The sequence below is a fragment of the Gracilinanus agilis genome, chromosome 1 (assembly GCF_016433145.1).
Source record: "Gracilinanus agilis isolate LMUSP501 chromosome 1, AgileGrace, whole genome shotgun sequence".
NCBI lineage: Eukaryota > Metazoa > Chordata > Mammalia > Didelphimorphia > Didelphidae > Gracilinanus > Gracilinanus agilis.
In genome coordinates this window covers 189,775,590-189,801,933 of record NC_058130.1, presented here as the reverse complement: position 1 = coordinate 189,801,933, position 26,344 = coordinate 189,775,590, and the positions used below count along the sequence as shown (strand labels likewise).

Below are 26,344 nucleotides of genomic sequence, written 5' to 3'. Positions count from 1 at the left end.
ACAAATTTGGCCTGAGAAACTTCCTGGCTATGACCCTGGACAAATCATTTAACCCCCATTTCCTAGGCCTTACCATTCTTCTGTCTTAGAACCAATATGTAATATTGATTCCAAGATGCAAGATAAAGGTTTAAAAAGAAAAAAGAAGGTAACCTGAATGCTAATGAAAGCTGACACAGATGTAGAATGACACAGAATTTCAGTTTGAAGAGACCCCAAATGTCATCTGGTCTCACTCAGATCTTATAGAATCTTTTCTAAAAATAGCACATTAATATAGTTCTACATATACCTATATTTTCACCAAAAAAAAAAAATCTGGTTGCCTTACCATAGCCCTATTCTCACCCACTGATCCTTTCTTACAGATAGCCTTAGTCAACCAAAGGCTGGTCTTTCGTTTTACAAAACCAGAGGGGGAGAGTGATAATTCCTAGGGGGATCAGGAGAGTGCCCCCCCCCACCCAATAGAAGGAGCAATTCAATGGGCTCTGCAGGAAACTAATGATTCTGTGAGGGAGAGGTGAGGGATTCTCACCATATCAGGAATGTACTACCTGATACATTTTTTTTAAACCTTAACTTCCATCTTGGAATCAATATTGTAATAAACAAATAAATAAATAACATGGAAAGATGTATTGAGTGACAATACATGTATAACCAAGTGAAATTACTTGTCAATTCCAGGAGGAGAAGGGTAAGGAAAAGCGGGGGGAGACAACAAGAATCATGTAACCATGGAAAATTTTTTAAAAATAAAAACAAAAAAAGAAATAAATAAAAAGATTCAGTACTGTATATTAGTTCAAAGGCAGAAGAATGGCAAGAGCTCAGTGATAGAAGTTAAGTGACTTGCCTAGCGTTATACCACTAGAAAGTGTCTGAGATCAAATTTGAACCCAGGACCTCCCATCTCCAGCCCTGGCTCTCAGTCTACTGAGCCATCTAGTTAGAATGAGAAATGAGCAAAGGTGAATAATATGTAATAAAACTGTAAAGGTCTAGAAACTTCATTTTTTTTCATTACTTAGCTTGGACTTCCTGTTAATGATCTAGTCACTCATATTCTTATAGTCATTGCATGTTCTCTTCATTCTTCTTAATTTATTCTAGGACAGGTCATACACAGAGAATGCTCCATTTTCCTACAAAAAAGAATTCTTACATATAAAGAACAGACTTTTTGTAATTTTTTATTGCATTTATTGATTATCTCCGCTTTGGATTAAGGGCTTTACTAAGTCTCAAACTCTACCATCAAACCTCAGACACTTCTCCTTCATTTATTTCTTCCTCTTTTTTTTTTCTTTTCCAGAAATCTTCTCTATGTCTACCCACAGAGGCTGAACTTTGCCAACAGAATGGCATCTGCAAGGAACATTACAATTAAGACTCAGTTTATGTGTGGAGAAGATGCTAACAGTGCCATGCCGGTAATATGGGAAATACATGTCTATTATTAAACCAGAGTAGGCAAAAAACAAAACAAAACAAAAATCATTTGTGAATCTGAACTGTAAATAGAGGGCAAGTCCTGGACCCCAGAAGCCACTGTATCCCAGGAAGATAGAGAGTGGTTAGTATGTCATTTTCTGGAAGAAACTGAAGCACTAAAGGCCCATCCTTTACCTAATGAGTCCCACTTTAAGCCTTGAAACCTTAGGTGTGCAGATAACAGAGAGAAATTTTTCCCCACAATCAACAGAAGAAAAAAGTTGCCTTCCTAATACAAGAGGCAAAGAGAACTATTTGGTTTATCCCTTATTTCCAAAGCTGCTCTCTAAAGAGGGCATTGATATCCATTGTCCCAACCCCAGTCTCATCTACTGGTCAATGTGGATATCCTGTAATTTTTTCAGTGCAAAGAACTCCAAATAAGAAAACATCATCCAATGTATTTGTTCTGCAACTTAAAAGTTGCCTGGGATGCCAAATAACTTGCCCTGGATCATATAGCCATTACATGTCAGACTCAGGTCTTGAAATTAGGTTGTACTGACTTTGAGGCTGTCTCTATCCATTATAGAAGAACAGGTAGTGCAGTGGACAAGAGCCCTGAACTTGAAGTCAGGAAAACCCAAGTTCAAATCCAGTCTCAGATACTCATTAGTTGTGTGATTCTGGGCAAGTCACTTACTCCCTCTCTGCTTAGATTTCCTCAACTGTAAAATAGAAATAAAAATAGCACCTACTTCACAGAATTTTTGTAGGGATCAACTGAGATGACAATAGAAAAGCACTTTGCAAAATTTAAAGCACTAAATGTAGATGATGATGATCATGATGATCATGATGATCATGATGATCAGATGGGGATGTGATGGTGGTGGTAATGATGATTGATGATGGTGGTGGTGGTAGTGATGATGATGTTTAATGATTGATGAAGGTGGTGGTGGTGGTGGTGATGTTGATGAAAGGCTGATGAATGGAACCCACATTCATATGGGTCCTTTCAACCTACAGAGTCCAGAGCCCAGCAGCAGACTAGCATATCTCATCTGAGAATCAGCCTAGCTAAGTTTAGAAAGACCAATGGCAAGATTAGCCCCAGAATGAATTTTTTTGACTAGAACTCACCTATATCATCTCTTAAACAGTAAAATGGTTTTGATCTGCATCAGTTAGAGATCATATCCATGCCAACGAAATCACAGGTGCTCGATGGATTAGAATTGAAAATGTAATTGTTAATAGAAATTTGTGCAGACCTCTGAGGGACTCAGAGTTATAAGATTTACTCACATGAACTGTCTACACATGCTCTGGTCCTCATTATTTTCCATTAATTTATCAGACTGGATTGAGCTACTCCTCAAATTAATTTATTCAAATTCTCCAAATTGTAATGAACCATCATCCAATCCTAGATTTCTCTTCTTTCTCATTGTACTCAAAGTTCCAGTACTTTCTAATAGGAGAATTTGTAGGGATAGTTATGGGAGAGGTTTTGGATAATCAGGAAGGAAGCAAATTTCCTAGAAGAGTATTCCCCAACTTCTTGCTCTCCCTGGAAAATTACCTGTTAATTCTGCAAGTAAATGGTTTGGAATGTCCAAGACCTAGGTTCCATCATAAAGTCAGTGAATAATTGGTACCTGATTCCAGGCAGAGGACTGATACTTACATATCAGGGGTAAAACCCACAACTCTTTATTCTTGGTTTAGCATACCAGAACACTCTAGTTGGGATTTAGATGCTCTGCTAACATTTCATACACATAGATATAACTATTGTCTTGGTTTCTTCTATTTGTGGAGGACAGGTTATTTTTGGAAAGTCTAGTGGCCCTGAATTTCTGCAAGAAGTGTACACAGCCATCACATACCATAACAAGTAAGTATATATATATTTTTTTAATTTAAGTAAGTATATTTTTAAAATGTGATACTAAGATGTTTCATTATTTTTGGCTCTCCTAAAAATTCTATACCTTCTAACCATTTTCTTTTTTTTTCCTTGTAATTTTTATTCTTTGGACAGCTAGGTAGTGCAGTGGATAAAGTGACGGGGCTTAAAGTCAGGAAGACTTGTCTTCCTGAGTTCAAATCCAGCCCCAGACACTTACTAGCTATGTGACCCAGGGCAAATCATTTAATCCTGTTTGCCTCTGTTCTTCACATGTCAAATGAGCTGGAGAAGGAAATAGCCAACCACTCCAGCATCTTTGCCAAGAAAACCTCAGGTGGGGTCACAAAGAGTCAGACATGACTGAAAAACAGTTGAACAAAAAACTTCTGTTTTATCTTTTTTTAAATTAATGAGCAATTATTTTCTTTCCCGTTCCTCTCCTTTCCCAAAGTTAAAAAAATAAATAAAAACATATTCCATATGGCAAATACCATAGTCAAGCAAAACAAATTCCCTATTAGCTATGTCCAAAAACATGTCTCATTCTATATTTTGAGCCCTACCCTCTTTGTTAGGAGGAAGGCAGGCTTCTTCATGGGTCCTCAGGAATTATGGTTGGTCATTGCATTGAACAGAGTTCTTAAGTCTTTTAAAGGTTCTATGTCTTTAATATATTGTTATTTTATAAATTGTTCTCCTGGTTCTTCTCATTTCCCTATTTATCAGTTCACACCAAGTCTTTCCAGTTTTCACTAAGACCATTCCTTTCTTTATTTCTTGTGGCATAATAGTATTCCATTATATTCATATGCCATAATTTCTTCAACCCCTCTCCCAATTGATGACACCTCCTAAATTTCAAATTCTATTCCACTACAAAAAAGAACTGTCATAAGTCTTTTTCTTCATATGGGTCCTTCTCTCCCTTTGATCTCTTTTGGGAATCTTCCAACCATTTTCATGGTTAAAAAAATCAATTGATAAAAATATATTAAGCACTACTATGTGTCAGGTACTATGCTAAGTGCATGGGATACAAAAAGAGGCAAAAGGCAAATCCTGCCTTTAAGGAGTTCAAGATCTAATGGGAAAAACAAAAGGAGAAAGGAAAGGTCAAGAGTCAAGGACAGGGTAGGGGGCAGGAGTTGCCTTTGAAGTTATAATCTATAGAAAGGACAGTTTTCATTCAGTCCTGATTCTTGGTGCTTTCCAAACAGGTCTCCTGACTTTTATGAAGAAGTGAAAATTAAACTTCCTGCTAAACTCACAGTCAATCACCATCTTCTGTTCACATTCTACCATATCAGCTGTCATCAAAAACAAGGCACTTCAGTAGAAGGTATTCTGGGATATTCGGTGAGTTGATTTCAAACCAGATGATTCCCATTTTACTTTCCTTGGGCTTTCAGAATCCCTGGAGAAATAAATAACTAAACCCTATCAGCTGCTCCTTCCTCTTTCAGCTATAGCAAAACCTGCTAGAACTTTTCAAAGTTCAGGACAGAAATCACAGGAAGATCTTCACTTGGAGAATAACAGATTCTTAGAAATGGAAGGAGCACAGATATAATAGATTTTGGAAGAATGATCATTTATGCCAATATAATTACACAACCCATCTTTTCCATATTTTAATATAGATGTGCCATGCAAGACCAATTTTTAACTAAGGAAAAACTATGGTATTTTTTGACATATAAAAACTATTAAAAAGTACAATAAATGTTTATACTGTCATAGTAAAATATTTGCCAGGAACGGCAAATACAATTTCTTTGGTTCTGAATATAGAAAGAGAAAGGCAGCATTCCAGAGAGCCATCGACAATGCTGTCCCCGGAGCTATCAGGAGATTTAAAATTCAAAGAACTGGGCAGAAATTACTGTCTAGTAGAGCACTGGTCAATATCTAATCATTGCTTCATTGCATTTGATTATGTTGAGCTAGAATGAATTGTCAGAATGAGGTACTGTAATAAATAACAATGCGTCCCTTACATCATCTGTTTCAGTGGTTGCCAATTCTGTTTAACGAACGCCTTCAGACTGGACCTTACTGTCTTCCTGTTGCTTTGGAAAAACTGCCCCCCAATTACTCGATGCATTCCCCAGAGGTAATCAGCAAGCTTCCTTCAGCCTGATCTGTATATTTCTCGTAGGTCTCGGTTATTTCCATGTTGTCTTCCCCATTGGAATGTAAGCCCTTGGAGGGTAGGGACTCTTTTTGCCTTTCTTTATACAGTATCAAACACTGTAAATGCTGGTTGAGTGACTGACTAAGAACAATCTATTTCTCTTCATTTAAGGAAAAAAAAATCCCTTACTTCTGTCTTAGAATCAACACTAGGTATCAGTTCCAAGAAAGAAGAGCAGTATGGGCTAGGCAATTGGAATGTAAGCGACTTGTCTAGGGTTACCTAACTAGGAAATATCTGGGGACAAATTCGAACCCAAAACCTCCTGTCTCTGGCACTGACCCTTCATCCACTGAGCTGCCCCAAACAAAGGTCACTGACAACACATACAGGTCTCTAGAGGAAGCAATATGATAGAGTAGAAAGTCTGGATGATTTGGAATCAGAAAACCTGGGTTTAAAATTTCAGCTCTGATACTTTCTACCTTCATGACCCAAAGCAAATCATCCAATCTCTTTGAACCTTAATTTCTTCATCTGTAAATAACAGGGTAGAGGGGCAGCTAGATAGCACAATGAATAAAATAACAGACTTGGATCTGGGTTCAACTGTGACCTCAAATACTTCTAGTTGTATGACCCTGAGCAAGTCACTTAACCCCCGTTGCCTAGCCCTTATCTCTCTTCTATATTACAATTGATACCAAGACAGAAAATAAGTATTAAAAAAAAAAGTTGGACTAATTGAAGTCAAATTCCCTTCTATTTCTAATATTTTATTTATTTTTATTTCTTTATTATTATATTTATTATATATTTATATTAATTTAATTTTTATATATTTATTATGTATTTTATTACTAAATAAAATATATAATTTTGTTTTCACTCAAAATAAATACTTAAGCTCTTCATAGTTTCCAAAAACAGCCCCCTTTAATAATAGTATGCTCTTTAAGAGTTTTTTTTTGAGAACGCAGAAGAGTGAGGGTTCTCTAACTAGGTTCCATATGGTTTCCCGTCTGGTTAATTTTCCATTGGCCTTATAGAATTGTTGAAAAGAGGGGCCAGGTAAGTGGCTCAGTGGATAGAGAGCCAGGCCTAGAAATGGGAGAACTCAAGTTCAAATTTGGCTTCAGATGCTTCCTAGCCTTATAACCCTGGGCAAGTCACTTAACCCCAATTGCATAGTCTTTATCACTCTTGTTTTGGAACCAATACTCAGAATCCATTCTTAGACAGAAGGTAAAGATTGTTTAAAAAATTGCCGAAAAGAGAGGTCAAAAGGAAGGAGAGATGTTACAAATTGCTGGGATTGGAGTCAGGAAGACCTAAGTTCAAATATAGCTAAATATATAGCTCTGTGATCCATAGGAAGTATTTTTTTTAATTTGCTTGCCTCAGTTTTCCCAACTGTATGATGAGGATAATAATAATACCTATCTCACATGGCTGTTGTGAAGATCAAATGAAATAATATATGTAAAGCTCTAAGGTCACTAAGAAGTGCTTAATCAATATTTATTATCTTCCCTCCCCTCCTTTTTTTTTTTTTAATTTTTTTAAACCCTTAACTTCTGTGTATTGACTTATAGGTGGAAGAGTGGTAAGGGTAGGCAATGGGGGTCAAGTGACTTGCCCAGGGTCACACAGCTGAGAAGTGTCTGAGGCCAGATTTGAACCTAGGACCTCCCGTCTCTAGGCCTGACTCTCAATCCACTGAGCTACCCAGCTGCCCCCATTCCCTCCCCTCCTAATAGCTTCTATTGTTGTACTTGAATTTAAGGTTTATTGTTATTTTTTTTATCATTTATTATTTTGAATCATTCATTCAACTAAATTCTAAAAACATTTGTAACTCTTCATATTGCTGTTGCATAATCAGAAAAAGAAACTGAGTTGCTGATTTCTCTTGTTTTTCCTTTATCACAGAAAGTTCCTCTACAGAACCCTCCCATTAAATGGGCTGAAGGGCACAAAGGCGTATTTAACATTGAAGTACAGGCTGTTTCTTCTGTCCATACCCAGGTAAGGGGCCTAAAGAGTATGTAGGGCTAATCTGAGATCAGACTCAATAAGTTTAATTATCAAAATTTTATGATCTTGAATAGAAAAAAGACAAATAGAAATCCTGGCTGTTTTTTTTTTTGTACTAGTGGTTTGTCAATGATTCCCTCAATGTGAGTAATCCCTTTATTAAAATAAATAATATCCAATGAGTCTATAACTTAGTAGGTAAGATTTGGGGAGCTGCCTGAGGTTTGGGGAAAATAAAGGACTTGCCCACAATCATACAGCTTTGCAGCAGAAGTGGGACAGGAACTCAGACTGCCCTGAGTGCAAGCCCAGCCCTCTACAAAGATCCGCTTTGCCATGGGACTCTTTGGTTGTTTCAGATACACATAAAAATTAGTCAATTAAACTTCTTTATGAATCATTCATAAAGATGTTGAAGTTTCATCTGTTTTTTTTAAAGTCATTGAAGGTATCAAATGCCCGAATTGAATCCCTTATGATTAGGATTGAGAAAGTTGGCAAAGAGAAGTCATGTAAACCAATTGTGCTTTCCACTCTTCTACTTAAATGACTACTTTATTAGGAATTAAAACCATCTCACATGACCTCTTTCACCTTCACTAACTCTAACTTTTCAAACCTTCTAATTATCATCTCTTCTTCTCTCTCCTGTTTCCCTTTATAGAAAAAGAACTATCCCTAGAGATTAAAGAAAGTTAGTCCCTCTCTTTGATCTCATTCTTTCTATATCCTCAGAGATGTGGCTTCAACAACTATCTCATCTCCCTAATACATTTTTAAACTCTCCTCTGTACTAACTCCTTTCAATGTGCCTAAAAAACGTTTCCCCAGTCCTAAAAGCAAGTAAACAAACAAAACCCCAAAACTATAAAAACCTTCCCTTGAACATCTAATCCCATCAAACTACCAGACCATATATCTTATACAAAACTTCAGTCACTATAATGTAAACTTGAGGGTCTCATTTTTTCTTTGTTGTTTTTTTTCCATCCATTGCTTAGACTATAGTAATCACTTAATAAATGTTGAGTGATTGATTGATAATGTCACTGCTCAAAAATTCTCAGTTTGGGCTCCTTTGCCTATAATATGGTACCACCTTTCTGACTTTATCTCATGTTCTTCCCACTGCATACTGTACTCTGTAGCTAAACTGCCCTATTTTCATTAGGCTTTCATGCCTTAGTGCTCTCTCATCATCTTCACCTATTAAAAAGTTTATCAAGACTTTATACTTTAAATGAAATATCTTTTCTGAGAGGTCTTCACCAATCCCTTCCAACTGGACCATTCCCTCCTAGAACCCTCCAGAACTCACATAACAATTTGCTTTATATCTCTCTAGTATACTTCTTATGTCTTGGTGTTTTATTGTCCTCCTTGATTGCAAGCTCCTTGAAGCCAGGAACCACAGTTATCTCAACTCCACCTTTCCCCCAGAGTCTGTCAGACCACTCCTCCTCCAATAAGTACTTAAATATTTGTTAAATATTAATTTTAATTAATTAAATTCAACATTAGACATTTATTTCCTGGGTAGGAAGCTTTCTCTCTTGAATTTTCTGACAATTTTCCTCCAATATTTTCCCAATTTTAATTTTAATTCCTTTTTTCTGCTGGTCTACTCACTAGCTACTTCTTAATTAGGATGCCTATTCAGTAATTCTCTTTCCTTAACAATGTGCTTGCCTAGGATGTTGGCATCTGCTTAAAGAACATTTCAGGAACTACATTCCAGTTTTTCATTCAATTAATATTTATTGAGCACCCATAGGATACATAAAAGTTATACTAAGCAATAAGTCTTTCCCTTAAATCTATCCATCTTAAAGGGTTTTGCTACTGTATTTTTTAAAAATTTTGAATATTTTCCCATAGTTACATGTTTCATGGTCTTTCCCTCTCCCCCAACCCCCCCCCCCACCTCCCCATAGCTGATGCACAATTCCACTGGATTTTACATGTATCATTGATTAAGACCTAATTCCATATTATTGATAGTTGGACTAGAGTTATCATTTAGGGTCTACATCCCCAATAATATTCCCATCAACCCCTGTGTTCAAGCAGTTGTTTTACTTCTGTGTTTCTCCTCCCACAGTTCTTCCTCTGAGTGTGGCTAGTTTTCTTTCTCATAAGTCCCTCAGCCTTGCTCTGGATCCTTGCATTGCTGCTAGTAGAGAAGTCTGTTATGTTCGATTGTACCACAGTGTATCAGTCTCTGTGTACAATGTTCTCCTGATTCTGCTCCTTTCACTCTGCATCAATTCCTGGAGGTCTCTCCATTTCACATGGAATTCCTCCAGTTTATTATTCCTTTGAGCACAATAGTATTCCATAACCAACAGATACTACAATTTGTTCAGCCATTCCCCAATTGAAGGGCATCCTCTCATTTTCCAGTTTTTTGCCACCACAAATAGCGCGGCTATAAATATTTTTGTACAAGTCTTTTTCCTTATTATCTCTTTGGGATATAAACCAAGCAGTGGTATGGCTGGATCAAAAGGCAGACAGTCTTTTAGCACTTTTTGGGCATCGTTCCAAATTACCATCCAGAATGGTTTGCTACTATACTTCTTGTCTTCTTTTCTTCCTCCAAAGTACATTTTAATAAATTTTATTCCTCTCCAATTCACTGCTTAGTCTATTGTTCTATACCACTTCCCTGAGAGTAGGCAATCACATGCAGTCCCTCTTTTTTGCCTCCATAGGACAACCACCTAGAGAAGTTTTTCACTCTGTGTCACTCTCTGGAAAGCCAAGTCACTTTTCCCATCAGAGTGCTGGACCACAAGATCACAGAAGCTAACCTGGAACATGAACTAAAACTGAGCATCATCTGTCTGAATTCGTCCCGCCTGGAGCCCCTTGTGTTGTTTCTGCACCAGATTCTGGATAAGCTCTTTCAGCTGTCAATACAGCCCATGGTCATTGCGGGCCAGACAGGTACTTTGGGCTGTGGGGCTAGCACCAAGTCCTGGGAAAAGACTCCTGGAATCAAAAAGGAAGCAGGGAGGGAAAGCAACCCAAGTACCTAGGAAACAGTTCAATGTTTCAGAGTTTCCTCATTTGCAAAATGATTAGGAAATAGAAATAGCAAGTCACTCTCACATCTTTGCTAGGTAGACTCCAAATGAGGTCACAAAGAGGTCACATGACTAAAACAATGGAACAATACCTTTCTGTCTCTTTCTCATCTGGCAGAGATGGATGGGTTGAACAGGAGAGAGAAAAACCTGAAATCCTTTATCTGGACTTTCTTTAAGTTCTTTTTGTGCATGTAATCTTTTTTTTTTTTAAACCCTTGCCTGGGGCAGCTGGGTAGCTCAGTGGGTTGAGAGCCAAGCCTAGAGACTAGAGGTCCTAGGTTCAAATCCGGCCTCAGACACTTCCCAGCTGTGTGACCCTGGGCAAGTCACTTGACCCCCATTGCCCACCCTTACCACTCTTCTACCTAGGAGCCAATACACAGAAGTTAAGGGTTTAAAAAAAAAAAAAAAAAAAAAAAAAAAAAAAAAAAAACCTTGCCTTCCATCTTAGAATCAATCCTGAGTATTGGTTCCAAGGCTGAAGAGAGCTAAGGTCTAAGCAACTGGAGATAAATGATTTGCCCAGGACCACCCAGCTGCCCCTCTGGGTGTCATCTTAAGAATTAGGACCCAAGGAAGATGAAAAAGAGAAGGCAAAGAGTCAGCACTGAGAAGATTGGGCCCTGTAAGGATTACAGAAAACTTTCCTTGCCTTCAGCAAGGATTTTGGCATACACTAGATTCCTCTGCTTAGGGATTTGGGTTCACAGTCATCAGTCCAGAAAATGCCCTGTCTTTATTTCTCTCAGAACCTGGATGCTGAAATTATCTTTCTCTTTGTTCTCCAGCCAATTTTTCCCAGTTTGCCTTTGAATCTGTGGTTTCAATAGCAAACAGCCTTCACAACAGCAAAGACTTGAGCAAGGACCAGCATGGGCGGAACTGCCTCTTGGCCTCCTATGTATACTATGTTTTCCGCCTTCCTGATGTTCAAAGGGAAGTGTCAAAATCAGGTAATGCTGAGCAGAATTTGGCAGAATAGGCTATCATTGACTGCCCCACCACCACCACCTCATTACTTGTCAATTTTTTTTGGCTGATAGTGTCTTGTCTTCTTTGCCCCTACCTCTTTCTTCCCCAATATTGACACTGAGATTCATTTCAGGACAGTATTCATTGGTTGGCTCCCTATGGTATCAGCTCATGCCAAGTTAACTGAAATGGTCGTTGGTGTCATTTTAGAAATAATAGTGTCTGGGATAGATATATATTTGTGGGGTGCTTTATTGTTTTAGGGGGCTCAGATCTATGATTTTTATCAATGTGAACAATCTCTAGTATTGTTTTATCAATGCAGTCAACTCCTAGAAATTTCCTAGTCAGAAATTTCTCCCACTAAGGCAAGCCAACATCTCATCTGTTGTCTTAGAGCTACTTGAGACAGTGAGGGGTTAGACATTTGATCTATGGTCCCAGTTAGTATGTGCTGGAGACAAGACTGGAATCCTGGTCTGCCTGATTCCAAGGCCAACTCTCTAGCCATTATGCTGAACTACCTCATAAAAAGAAAACATCTATTAGACTGGAGCTATGACTTCCTTAGTATGAGATCTTGGCAGAAGACTTTATCTCCAGACTGAGCCATTTCTCCTGTTCCAAAGGTAGCCCTTCATTTGACAAGAGATGCTCCTCATCAGCAGAAGTTCAACAAGTTGTTTTTGCCTCTTTTTTTTCTCTCTACTTTCCAAATACGTCTGACCAATGGGGTAAAGCTGGTGGTTCCAATCACCCCGATCCTCGATACCACACGTATGGACGAACGTCGGCAGCCGCTGTAAATTCCAAACTGCTACAGGCCCGGGTGATGAGCAGCAGCAATCCAGACATTGCTGGCATGCACACTTCACCAGACGAGGAAGTTAAACATATCATGTCTTCAAAGGTATGGAAAGAATAAAGAAGTTTCCATCAGTTATTTTCATTTTCATGGATGCTTTTTATTTTTATATTAGTTCTATCTGTCCAAAAGAGAACATATTATTTTCCCCTTAAGCCCTCCCTACTTGTCCAGTAGACATATTAAATTCAGTTTGTACAAAACAAAACTCATTTTCTTTCCTCCTGAATCCTCATCCTGCTCCTACCTTCCCTGTTATCATAGAGGGCCATACCATCCTCTCTGTCCCTCAGACTCACAACCTAGGAATCATGTTCCTTCTGTCTTGCCCTTCTGAAGTCCACTGTTCTAACCCAAGTGTAAAACTTGACCATTTCCCTCTTGATTTTCATTTTCATTGGATCAAACAAATAAATGCTTTAGCTCTTCAAGATCTTTTGGGATCCTGTCTTGATCACTGCATTAACTGACTTTCCCTCTCCATTTTGGGCCATCTCCAAATTTAATAAACATGCCCTCTTCCAAATTCTTTATAAACAATTCTCAACAGTGAAGACTAATAAGAAAACAGTAAGAGGAAACAATAAACTGAGTTCCTGGGACAATTCTTAAAGCAAATGGGGGGTGGGGGAGCTAGGTGGCTTAGTGGATAGAGAGCCAGCCCTGAGAACCAGAGCTTCTAGCTTCATATCTGACCCAAGACACTTCCTAGCCGTGTGATCCTGAGCAAGCCACTTAACCCCAATTGCTTCTTTTGCCTTGGAACCAATATTTAGTATCGATTCTTTTTTTTTTCTTCCAACTCTTACTTCTGTCTTAGAATCAATATTGTGCATCGGTTCTAAAGCAGAAGAGAGGTAAGATCTAGGCAATGCGGGTTAAGTGACTTACCCAGGGTCACAGGGCTAGAAAGTATGTGAGGCCAGATTTGAACCTAGGACCTCCTATCTCTAGGCCTGGCTCTCAATCCACTGAGCCACCCACCTGCCACCATTAGTACTGATTCTAAGACAGTAGGTATGGGTTTTAAAAAAAAGTAAATGGGAAATCTGGATTTTTAATGTCTGCCATGCTCAGGAAAATTCATAGATTGTTACTTCATGTGGACTCTGACAGGTTGTATTTGTAGTGAAAAGAATGTCATTCTTTGAAAAGGAATCAGCATAACTGTAAAACATTTTTCCATCATCTGCTTTTTATATCCTGCGTTGCTCTACCAGCAAGTAAAGGCCAGTTTCCTATCAGAGGCAGGCACTGAGTCCAGTTCATCCAAACTCCAAAGGCTTTCCAGCTACCAGGTCATGCAGCCTATCGTTATCTCTTTGGAAGTTTATACAAATAGATCAACTGGCCTTTTGGATGGCATTCATGAAAGCAAAAAGAAAAACTATGTAGATTATAGTCTTAGTTTTCTTTTATCCTTTAGCTTTAGGAGGTGAAGTACAATCTGTTCAGAAAACACATCCATCTAGCTTGAGATCACCCAGGCGGCTCCTTAGGCACATGTCTAGGGTGTGCCAAGGTTAACAGGAAGCCAGTTAGCAAGGAGAAGCTCAATTGGCTTCCACTCATGAAATCCCTCTTTTCAGGCACTGGGTTGAAGCCCACTTAATTACTTTTGTTAGTAATGCTGTCTTCTAATAGATGCAGCCTTGTAGCTCCAGCCTCTGTCTGTGACTAAGTACAAGATGGAATGACAATAGTTGCTAGCCATGGTGTTCCTCACTACCATCAGGTTCCAAAACAATGCCATTCCCTTGGGCTGCAGGCCCAGGATCAGCACTCCTGCACGTTCCTCTCCTCTGGAGGTTTTTCACTTTTATTGAGTCACATCTCCCTTGGGCAGAATAATATTTTTAAATGCATAAAATAAAATGTTAGGAGTACAAAAGTAACCAAAATACAGTTGTGAAAATATTTTTAAGAACCTTTTCTCTATGGGAACATTAAATACTGTTATCTTTTTTTCATTTCTTTTTTTCTTTTTTAGAAAAATTTTTTCCATGGTTCCACAATTCATGTTCTTGCTCTCTCTCTCCCCCCATCCCCATCCCACTCCCCAGTAGCCGACACACATTTCTACTGGTTTCTTCCTGTGTCATTGATCAAGACCTATTTCCATATTATTGATAATTATTCTATGGTGGTCTGTTAATAATAACAAATACTATTATCTTTAAAATATGAGTCTTTTGATCTTATACTACTTTATACAATACATTTTTCTAAGATAATATTAATTGCTAGTATTTATATAGCACTTGAACATTTGCCTCAGTTTTCTCAAATATTAAATGGGGATAGAATAGCACTTATCTCTCAGACTTGTTGGGAGGATTAAATGCAATATTTGTAAAGCACTTTGCAGACCTTAACATACTTTACAAATACTAGCTATCATCATCATTGCCATCATTTCATTGGTGTAGGTATTATTTCGTTGCCACCGAGGAGACTTCTACCACTAAAGTACCTTAGCAATTGCTCTACCATTTCTATTCTTACAGAGTTGATTTTTTTTCTGATATTGTTCATTGTTTTTAGTCATGCCACCATTTGGAGTTTTCTTAGTAAAAATCTCTGCCAAGAAAACTCCAAATGGAATCAAGAAGCATCAGACAAAACTGAAAAGTACTGAACAAAAAAATGGCAGAGACACTAAGGAGGTTTGTCATCTCTTTCCCTGGTTCATTTTACAGATAAGGAAACTGAGACAAATGGAGTTTTAAGTGATTTGCCCTGGGTATTAAATAATAAGTGTCTGAAACTAGCTTTGAACTTGGGAAACTTAGCCTTTCTGACTCCGTGCTGAGTACTTTTTTTTTTTAAACCCTTACCTTCTGTCTTAGAATCAGTACTGGGTATTGGGTCTAAGGCAAAAGAGTGGTAAGGGCTAGGCAATGGGGGTTAAGTGACTTGCCCAGAGTCACACAACTGGGAAGTATCTGAGACCAAATTTTGAACCCAGGACTTCCCATCTCTGGGCCTGGCTCTCAATCCACTGAGCTACCCAGCTGCCCAGATGCTGGGTACTTTATACACTGTGTTACCTCACTGCCCAAAGTGTTGCTTGAGAGGACTGTAAAGTTAAGTGACTTGCCAGAGGTGCAGAGCAGCCAGCCAGTGTCAGAGATAGATATACCTATCTTCAGACCCGATTCATGGACTATCCCTACCCTGAAGCCTTTCCCATTCTCCTTCCCACCCTGCTCCCATGAATATATTTTTTTTCTTCAAATTTTTCTCAACAACTTTATCTAAGTAACTTCTTTGCTCCAATTATGTCTTTCCTGCATAATTTCACACACTACCTTTATGCTTCCCTCTCTATATGTCCTATCTCCCTTCCTTACCTCTATATCTTTTTAAAATTATTATTACAAGGAAAGACCTCACAAGCTTTGTTGTCTAGGTCCTTATTGATTTTTGCCAATTGAAATACTACTTAATCAAGCAAACTAAAGAGTACCTAAATAGGCCACAGAGGGGCAGTAGTTCAACATAATTTCGTTAGTCGATCCTGGTACCTAAATGCATAGACTTATCAAATGCTAATATTATTATATATTATAATATTATTAATATTAAATATGATAGTCCAATTTTCTTGCTCTTCAGCAGTATTGGAAAATACAGATATCCCCTCCACATCACAGGGGTTAGGGGCATGGTACCCTGATGATCTGGAAAATCCATTTAAAATATTTTGGCTTTCATGTGCTTTTCACTAATTAAATTTTTACTTCCTTTAACTTTGAAAAATAAATTGTGTATATTTATGGTATTAAAAATAAAATATCTTGATGTAATACAATACCATAAATATATTTTATACATTTATGAATTTCTAAACTTTTTGTGTCATCTACTAGCCTACATATGTTGTCTGTGCCTTCCACAAAACTCCCTGCCCCCAAAATTCCCATTTAATTTCTTATGCCAACCCACGATATGGTGAAACCATGATGGGGAAAGTCACAATGTGGAAGAAATACCTATAAATTCTGCGGCTCTTTTTTTCTTATAAGATGCAGTGTTTACAACTTAACTCTTGGTTATATATTATAGGTTGCTGATTGTGTCTCCAATCGAATGTCTTACTACAGCCAAGGGAACAACAATACCCCAAGTTCTACTACAGTTCCGAGACCAGCCAGCAAGAAGGTAAGCTGTCACACAGGGAGAATGACAGGATGGAAGGATGGAAGGACGAAGTGAGGCCTAACTGGAGGGCAGAGACTGATCTCTCTGTATCTGCCTATTTGTCTCTCTATTCTTCCTTTTCTTTCTCTCTTTCTTTTTCCCTCCCCATCCCTTCTCTCTTCACACTGATTCTCACTAAACTACTAGAGGAAAAAATAGGGAATGTCCTATATGAAGAATAGCCAGGAAGCCACTCCAGAGAAGAGGAAGTAAAGTAATGAGTCATGAGGCTGGAAGATGGGAATCATAAGTTCAAAAAAGAATGAGAAGGTCAATTTGACCAGAAAGAAGAGTGTGGAGGAGAATCATGTGCCGAGGCCCTGGAAAAGTAGACTGGAACCAAACCACGAAAAGCTTTACAAGCCACGTTGGGAATCTGACATTTTATCCAAGAGGCAGTAGGAAGATTTTTGAGCTGGAGAATAATGTGGTCAAATACATGCTTTAGAAAGGTCCTTTTAGCAGCTACATTTAGGAGGAATAGGAAAAAAAGGTAGAGGTGCTGAGTTGGGACTCCAATCTAGAGATTCTTGTAATGGTCCAGGCAAGAGGTAATGGTGAGCTGAGCTCCAATGTTGGTCAAGTACATAAAGAAAAAGGAATAGATGTGAGAGATTTTGTATGTAGAGAGAGAAGTGATAAGATTTAGCAATTAACCAGGAAGGAGGACTTAGTCACAGCCAGTCAGTTAGAAAACCTTAGGCAAATCCCTTAACCTCTCTCTTCTCATTTTTCTCATCTATAAAATTAAAGGCTTGGATTAGAAAAAAATCTTCATCTTTTTTGTGTCATGGACCCTTTTCACAATCTGATGGAGTCTATCATAAATTCTTTCTCAGAATTACGTTTTAAGTAAATAAAATACTTAGGATTACAATAGAAACCAGTGATATTAAAGTTAATTTTTTAACCTCAGGCTAAAATAAACCTAATTAGATGTCTTCCATCCTTTCTCCTTGCTCCAGCATTTTATGATTCTATGACTCTGATTTGTCCTAGGCTCCTATGAAATATTCACATTGCTAATTTAGAGTTTTTATTCCTTAACAAGTGTCCACATCCCAACATTTTTCAGGCAAGGCCTAGTTTCTTTTAAGTTCAGAGCTATGCATACTCCTGTCACTGGATTTTATTAGGATGGGATCATTTGGAAGGAAAAAAGTCCAGGGAGCAGAAATTGAAACCACCTGGACTGCATTTAGTGAATGTCACCACATTAGAAGCTTCCTGGGATGAGCTCTCCCTTTGTATGCCCTTTTCTTTTACTAATAACTTAACAAATAGCTCTGTGCTCCTCTGCTATTTTAGATAACCTCTGAAGTAAAGATAGGGTTCTTGTAATCATGCATGCTTGTAAACAAAATAAAGGGCTTTAAGAAACCGCTTATCCTTCTCTAATCTCTTCTCCTCATAACAATCTAACAGCAGACTTGACCTATTTTTCAGCAGTTATATTTAAAGCCTGGGGCCTTGTCTTCTTGTTAGGATTGCCACTGTCTTAGGCTTTGGCAATGATCAGGTTCCTTTTTTCTTCTAAACTACACTTTGCCAGAGTGAGGTGAAAAGATCCCAAATTATATTTAAATGTTATTTTTTAAAAAACACAATTAGCTCTTTTTTTATCTGGGCTAAGTCAGGTGAGGGCATGGATGGTAAATGGGTAAATGAAATCCATAGACAATCCTGAGTCTCATTTTGGCCTGCATTCTTGAAAAAGAGCCATAACTAGCTTGAGGTGAGCTAGGTTTTGCTCCAGGGCAATTATATAAGGGTGGGCACTCTTCCTTCATTGCAACCACCATCTTTGTACCTCACCTCAAGTCCTTCACTATCCCGGGCATACATGCAACTGCTATTCTCAGTATTCCTGGCCCCCACATTCTACTCTGTAGGGACAAAGACAAGTTTGCTCCCTCTCCTAACACAGTTATAAACACCAGCCAACCACCTATTGTCTCAATTGCTTTTGCCACTGGAAAAAAATTCTAGTTATAACTGCATTTTCCCATCAACACTGTTTTGGAAAAATCACCAAATAAGCCTCCAGATTGAGTGATACCCATGTGAGGCCTTGCCCCTTCCCTTCTCCCCTACTGGAGTCTGTAATAATCAATAAATCCATAGTTAACAATAACTAAGAGTTATTATGTGCTAAGCACTATGCTAAAAGCATTGAGGATACAAATGCAAAAAATAAAAAGAGTTCCTGCCCTCAAGGAGCTTATGATCTGATGGGTCAATGCAATACACAAAAAGAAAGTTGAAAAGGAAGGAGTTTATAGTGACTTCTGATAGAGAAATCAAAGATGCCTAAAATGAGGAGAGCTAGATGGAAAATGAGATATCTGAGAGATAAGTAAAGAGATGACCCAATGCCAAGGGAAATAAAATATGTTGTGAAATCTTGGAAGATTTCAAATCAAAGTTTCCAAATCTTGAAAGTCTTTCAGGAATCTGATTGTGGGGATGTAGTGACTTACAGGTTCTGGATTCAGGGTGTTCATGCAGAGGTACTATTTACATGTAGACTAGATCACATTGTCCACATAAGTCTTTCCATTTGGTCATTTTAGAATCATAGAATTACAGAATTTGAGAACCAGAAAGGAACTTCAGATAGCATCTAGCCAGGGGTCCTCAACCTTTTTTTTTAAAGTCATGGCAGCCTGGTGAAGCCTTTGGACCTTTCCTCAGAGTAATGCTTTGAATAAATGCATTTTAAATAAAAATTTAAATATAATTTAATCAATCAAATTATTTAATTAAATGAAAATGTTAAATCTAGTTGATTAAATTATCTCAGTAAATTAAATTTTAACTTACTTAAATCTTGAACATAAAATTAAATGCATATTATATACAACTTGAGATTATAGAGGAAACCAATTGTATTGACATAGTTATCAATGTTTTTTAAAAAGTAAAGTTCATGCTGATGTGGAGAGAAATGAGCAGAACAAGGAGAATACTATACATAGTCACTAACATTGTGGGATGATCAAAAGTAATAGACTTTGCTACTAGCAGCAATGCAATAATCTAGGACAGTTCTGAGGGACTTATGAGAAAGAATGCTATTCACATCCAGAGAAAGAACTGTGGAAGTAGAAATTCAGAAGAAAACATGATTTATCACTTGTTGATTTGGGTATGTGATTTGGGGTTTAGATTTTAAAGGATTACTCTTTTACAAAAAGGAATAATATGGAAGTGGGTTGTGAGTGATAATACGTGTATAACCCAGTGGAATTGCTTGTCAACTCCAGGCGGATGAGAGAGAGAACATGACTCGTGTAACCATGGAAAAATATTTTTAAAATAAATAAATTTATAAATAAATAAAAGGCTTTCCTGATCTAGTCTAGCCATCTCTTTTTATGGAGGAGTAAACTGAGGTTCTTAGAGATGAAATAATTTGTTTTAGGTTAGACCTCCAAGTAATTGTAGAAATGCGACTAAAACTCAGATGTTGGTTGATATATAGAATCATCACTAGAGATCTAGAAGAGACCTCAAATAGTAACTAGTCTTTATTTTATAGAAGAAGCAATTGAGGCCCAGAGGAATGAATGGATTTACCTGAGGTCAGTCATATAATTAATAAGTAATAGCCAGGATTTGAACTCAAAATCCTTTGACTCCTAATACAGGACTCTTTCCAGTTTACCTCCCTCCTAGGATTCAGTGTGTAAGGAAGTGCCATGAGCTACATGACTTGGGATTCCAAACTAAGCTCTCCAGGGATCATTTAATAGACTGATAAAAGAGGGATGTTGGGGAAGGGTGCTGGCAGTTATCATTGCTCAATCCTCTTTTTGCTTTTGGGTTCAGCACTTCCATGAGGAACTTGCGCTGCAGATGGTGGTCAGCACTGGAATGGTGAGAGAGTCAGTCTTCAAGTATGCCTGGTTCTTCTTTGAGCTTCTGGTAAGATGAGTATTTATTTGTCTTTTATTATTAGGTTATGAAAAAATTTAAGGGTAAGCTTGTATGTTTTGAGTAGAAACTATCCTACTGGCCCAATTTTTTCCCCTTAGGAATAATAATACAGGGCAGCTAGAAGGTGCAGTAGATAGAACACCAGGCTTGGAGTCAGAAAGACCTGAGTTCAAATCTAGACTCAGATACTTACTAGTTGTTTGACCTTGGGCAAGTCACTTAACCCTGTTTGCCTCAATTTCCATATCTACAAAATGAATAGGAGAAGGGAATGGCCAACCACTCCAGTATCTATCTTTGTCAAGAAAACCCCAAATAGGGTCACAGAGAGTCAGATGTGACTGAAACAAATCAATAGCAACAAAGGTTGTAGAAGAGTGAAATTGTCTCCTTGTATACAGACAACTGTGGAGTTGACATTTTCATTTCTGTGGCACTCCATTGTACTGGTACACCCTCTTTTTTATGTGTTTTCCCTCTGATCCTTGATTTACCAGTTATGGATTTAAAATCAAATCCTTTCTTCATCACTTGCCACCTAAATAGCCTTGGGCAAGCCACCTTGCTTCTCTGGGCCTTCTTATCAGAAAAATGAATGAGTTGGGTGACATGGCCTCTGAGGTGTCCTCCTAGACCCAATCTATGATCCTAGAACAATGGGTTCTTTACCTTTTTGGTGCTGTGGACACTGGCAGCTAGTGATGCCTGTGTTCCCCTTCTCAGGAGAATGTTTTAAAATAATCCTCCCAGGAAATGCAAAATTGCAGTTAGAGGTTAGAGAAAATAAATATGTAATTTTTTTCCATCCAAGTTCATGGTTCCTCTAAAACCTATGCACAGGCTAACACCAAATTGAGAATCCCTAGCCTGAGTGTCATCAAATCTCTAAGGGGACTCAAGTACCTCCATTCCAGTAAAGAGTTAAACTTGGAGTTAGGAGGCAGGGTGTGAAAGAGAAGAGAATAGGCATTTATCATTAGCTTGAAGTTGGGTGTGAGGGTAGACAGAAACTAGGTGGTTTAGTGGAATGAGAGCTAGGTCTAGAGATGGGAGGTCCTGAGTTCAAATCTGACCTCAGCTAGTTCCTAGTTGTGGGATCTTGGACAAGTCACTTAACCCCCAATGCCTAGCCTTTACTACTCTTCTGCCTTGGAAATGATACTTAGTATGGATTCTAAGACAGAAAGTAAAGGTTAAAAAAAGTCTATAGTGTGCCAGGCACTGTGCTAAGTAAGCACTTTACAAAATATAATATTTGTATTTGATCATTTGAAATATATGCTATTATAATTCCCATTTTACAATTGAGGAAACTGAGGCAAACAAGTTAAATGACTCACCCAGAAAGAAAAAAAGGGAAGATTCCATTTGTAATCCAACCTCAAATGTTTATTGAACAAATCACTTAGCCTCATTGGGTCTTGTTTTTTACATCTTCAGAATGAAGTTAATAGTAATTTCTCCCTTACCATATCATTGTAAAGACCAAATGAGGTCATAGATGTAGTTGGGAAGGTTAAATAAGATAAAGCATGTAAAATGCTTTGCAAACCTTAAAGAAGTATACAGATGGCATTTATTAAGTCCAAGGAGTTCAGGAATCAAATGTTGAATAGCAGGTGTCTGTCAAAGCCCAGCTATGGTGTAGCCAAGCCCTATTTACCTTTATTTCCATCTTATAACTGTTAGCTTCCCCTACCTTCATCATTTCCCATAACCATAGGTTATACTCCTATTACAGTAAATATGTCTTTTTTATAATGCTATATGCTTTTATGTAAGAGCCTTGAGAGTCGAGATTGTTCTGTTCTTTGTATTTCTATCAGTTTCTTTACTCTCTTTATCCTCCCCTCTCACCTCTCCCAGCTTAGCATAGCATTTCAAAGAGAGGAGGGGGCTAATAAATATATTTGATTGATTGATAGATGTGGGTCATCTTGCATTAATAAAAAGAAATCATATAGTTGTAAGTAAACAGAACAACTCTCACTCCATTCTCCCCTCTCTCCCAGATTATGTTCTCAGGCCTCTGGTTATGCCCCTTTAAAGTTTGCATTGAGCTCATTCACCTAAAATAATGACTTTCTCTCCTTGAATGAGTTACTAACAGAACCAACAGTTCTGTTGAGATACACACAATCTCCCTTTAAATGTCCCAGTCTCTCTTTCAGATTGGCACCTCAGTTCTTTGTGGATGTAAGGATCTGACCAGATATTGAATAACTGATAGTTCTAGTGAAAAAAAGAACCAAACCACTATAAATCCAAAACCCCTTTTCTCCACTTGGGATTACCCTGGATAGTTTCTGTGTGGGGCAAATAATGGATATCCTGGCTAGGTTGCAATGGTGGCTCATGTTAATGTAATTTATTAGAATGTAAATTCACCACAAACAAGAGTCTTTCATTCTTTGTACTGATATCTCTAGGCATCTAATAAATGCTTATGGATTGATGGATTCATTGAGTAATGAGGAGGATAATAGAGGCTATTGCTGCTAGGATGGATCTCTGGTCCTGGAAAAGATTTTAACCTGTATTTCTGTCTCTACTACTCTATTGAGATAGAAAATCTCTATAGCACCCAGATCTATGGGGATCTGAGTCACAGCAAAGTAATCTTACCCTAGTTTACATATTGAACTCCTAGGACTTTATAGGATCAAGAGTGATCAGCAAAAGCTTTCTATAAATTTAGGACACATAGAAAGAAAGTTCCAATTGATCCTAGTTGTTGTTAAGGGGGAAATTCAGTATATACAGTCATCAGGACCACAGCTTTTTTCAGGTTAAAGTCAGAAGCCTGAACAAAAAAAAGTTTAGCTTGAACATGACCTGTACTAGCTTACCAGGTCATTGATTTCTTTTAGGCCTCTGAAAGAATTGAAACAGAGCAGTCCCCAACCTTAGCCAACAACTTAGATTGGCTTAATGCTCTTTGTAGAATGAGTGCTCAAGTGCTAATGAACAATTACTTTGGCATTAGAGACCAACACAATCCTTAGGCAATTCTCACACTTACTAATGAGTAAAACCCCTTTGGTTCTCATCTAGACTCAGCTGAGCCAAACTTCAGAGACTCAGAAGTAAATTATTGGCCCAGTATAGATTTGATCTTGAAACAGGTCGTCGAATTCCATACCATCCAAAGTTCTGAGGGGGCATTTTAGCATTGCCCTCTGTCATGTAAGCTACACAGACCAAAATTGGGAAATAATGTCCCTCCCACTCCCTAAAAAGGTTGTGCAGGAATTTATCTATGGTTCCCCCAATCGTTTGTTTTGGGAAGAGTCAGCGTGTCTAGCAGCTGAGGTTCATAAGTCTGGAGAGAGGCCAGGAGTTGGAAGCACAACATTGTGAGAATTATTTGTTTGGCTATGCAATGGCCAGACACAGCTGGCAGGAGCCAAGCACAACAATGTCCTTTAAAAAGCATTCTATTTGGTAGGGCAGCGAGCCTCCTGTCGGGAAACACAGTCTTAGAATTGAACTAGGCCCGGAAAAGGAGACATTGTCTTATTAGGTCCCTTTTAGGTCATTTTTGTAGGAAAAAGTGATCATCTCTGCAGAAAGTGGAAATCTCTGGTCATGGCTCTGACAGAGTCCATTATTCCCAACTCCAGTTCAATAATTCCACAGAACAGTTATATGATACCATGGAGGATGAATATATTGTGCTCTCTTTCTGGATTTTTTTTTCTTTTTTTGGAGGGGGAAGCATTGGAATCAAAAGAGCTTACAATTTTTAATTTGGAGCTACAGATTTTTGTAATATATCTACCCTCTTGGAGCCCTTTCCACTCTGGTCTCTACAAATAGCGTCAACTGTCAAAAAGAGAGCACATTTCTTTCTCCTTTTACTCCTTCTCCCTTCCCTCCCCTTCTCTGTATCCTCCTCCCCTACCTCCTACCTCTGTCTCTGTCTCTGTCTCTATATATCTGTCTCTTATCCCTACTACTTCCTCCACACTCCTGACTCCCTTATTTTGTTGTTCTTGGGTTTATGCATAAAAGGTCTCCCACACGGTGTCTAGGAATATTGTATAATAAACTTTCCCACACGCCTTTGTTTGCCCCCTCCACCTCCAGCCTTGACTTAGAGGGACCTCCTCCCAGTGTATGTAGGTGGCTCACCTTCCAGGGTCATTTCTTAATAGGTTGACTCTGCCTGCCAACCAATCTAGTCATTCATGGCAATGACTTCATAGTGTAGGTATCTGGGCATGAGGAACTACCTAAAACCACCAACTCCTTTCCCATCAGCCTATCCTTGGGTACTTCTAACTGGGACTGAACTCAACCCTGAACTCATGAAAAGGTCTTGAAATCAAATTGTCACCTAGAGAAGACCATAGATCATCATGGGTGCTAAGAAGGCAGAGTAATTTCCACAAAGAGCAAAATAAGAATTCCTTAATTTCTAACATTTTACACACAGATTAAATGATACAGGCTATCCTCAATTTATATACTGGCTATGCTTTAAACATTCATTTGAGGGGCAGCTAGGAGGCACAATGGAGGAGGCCTTTGCCATTTTATCTTAGAGTTGTTACTAGGAAAGAAAATAAAGGCTTAAAAAAAAGAGTTCATTTGTATGTCAGATGTTTAGACCTCAACATGTATCTCCCTATAGAAATAATGTCTAGATAGTGATTACATTTCCAAGGCAACCCACAAAAGCTTATAGCTGAAATGGGATATACTCACAATGAAAAAATACAAGAGTAGAAAGCAATAATGTTACAAATGTATAGCACTGTGTCTAGAGGAAAATGTGTTATGAATTACGATTTAAAACTCAGGATACCAGAAATACATATTGCTTCTGTTACAGCCCCAGTGAGCAAGAAAGGATCAGCAACTTCCTTTCCTTCCCTTCATCACGTCTGTGCTGAGAAACAAAATCTCACAGACAACATCCTTTATATAAAATTGTAAAGCTTTTGTACAAGTAAAATCAATGAAGTTAGAATTAAGAGGAAAGCAGTGAACTCTAAAAATGATCTCATAAATGATCTGTAAAATTCTCTGATTATGGTCTGGTTTACAACATACATAAAGAATTGATACAAATTGGTAAGGACAAAAGCCATTCTCCAACGGATAAGTTGCCAAAGGAGATTACCATGCAATTCTTAAATGCAAAGGTGAAAAAAATGTTCCAAATCAAAGTTCAGAGAAAGGTAAATTAAAATAACTCCAAGGTTAGACTTCACATATATCAGACTAGTAAGGATAACAAAAGAGGAAAATGGTAATTGTTGAAGGTGCTTTGGGAGTATTTATTAAGTGACACATAGTAAATAATATGCCGGGCGCTGTGCTAAATACTGGGAATGCGAAGATATTCATAAACATGATCCCTGCCCTGATAGAACTCATATAATAATGTACAGACACTAATGAATTTTTACTTGGCCTGGGAAGAGATCTAATCATTCTGAAAAGCAATTTGGAACTGTACCCCCAAAGTCACTAAACTCTGCATCCCTTCTTGCCTAGTATTACAACTTAGTAGGCATAAGTAATAAGTACCACCACTACCCTTAAGGAAATAAAAGACAGAAGAAAAGGCCCTCATATACAAAACTATTTATAATAGCCCTATCTGTTCTAGCAGAGGACTGGAAACAAAGTAGTTTGCCCATCAATTGGGGAATAGCTATACAAAATGTAGTATATGATTAAAATTGAATATTATTGAACCATAAGAAAAGATGAATATGATAGATTCACAAAAACTT

General features: G+C 38.0%; 1 protein-coding gene across 2 annotated transcripts in view; it reads left to right on the top strand.

Annotated features, from left to right (window-relative positions):
- Positions 1-26,344, top strand: part of DOCK8 (dedicator of cytokinesis 8) — a 225,805-nt gene that overhangs the window by 105,759 nt on the left and 93,702 nt on the right. Inside the window, exons 13-22 of one of the 2 annotated variants that reach the window (XM_044659337.1) lie at positions 1,319-1,436; positions 3,270-3,340; positions 4,573-4,711; positions 5,367-5,468; positions 7,422-7,517; positions 10,241-10,475; positions 11,407-11,571; positions 12,331-12,500; positions 16,524-16,619; positions 20,490-20,585. In XM_044659337.1, the coding sequence (XP_044515272.1) occupies positions 1,319-1,436; positions 3,270-3,340; positions 4,573-4,711; positions 5,367-5,468; positions 7,422-7,517; positions 10,241-10,475; positions 11,407-11,571; positions 12,331-12,500; positions 16,524-16,619; positions 20,490-20,585 (1,288 nt within the window). The remainder of the gene's footprint in view (positions 1-1,318; positions 1,437-3,269; positions 3,341-4,572; positions 4,712-5,366; positions 5,469-7,421; positions 7,518-10,240; positions 10,476-11,406; positions 11,572-12,330; positions 12,501-16,523; positions 16,620-20,489; positions 20,586-26,344) is intronic. The other variant, XM_044659328.1, reaches the window with a different exon arrangement.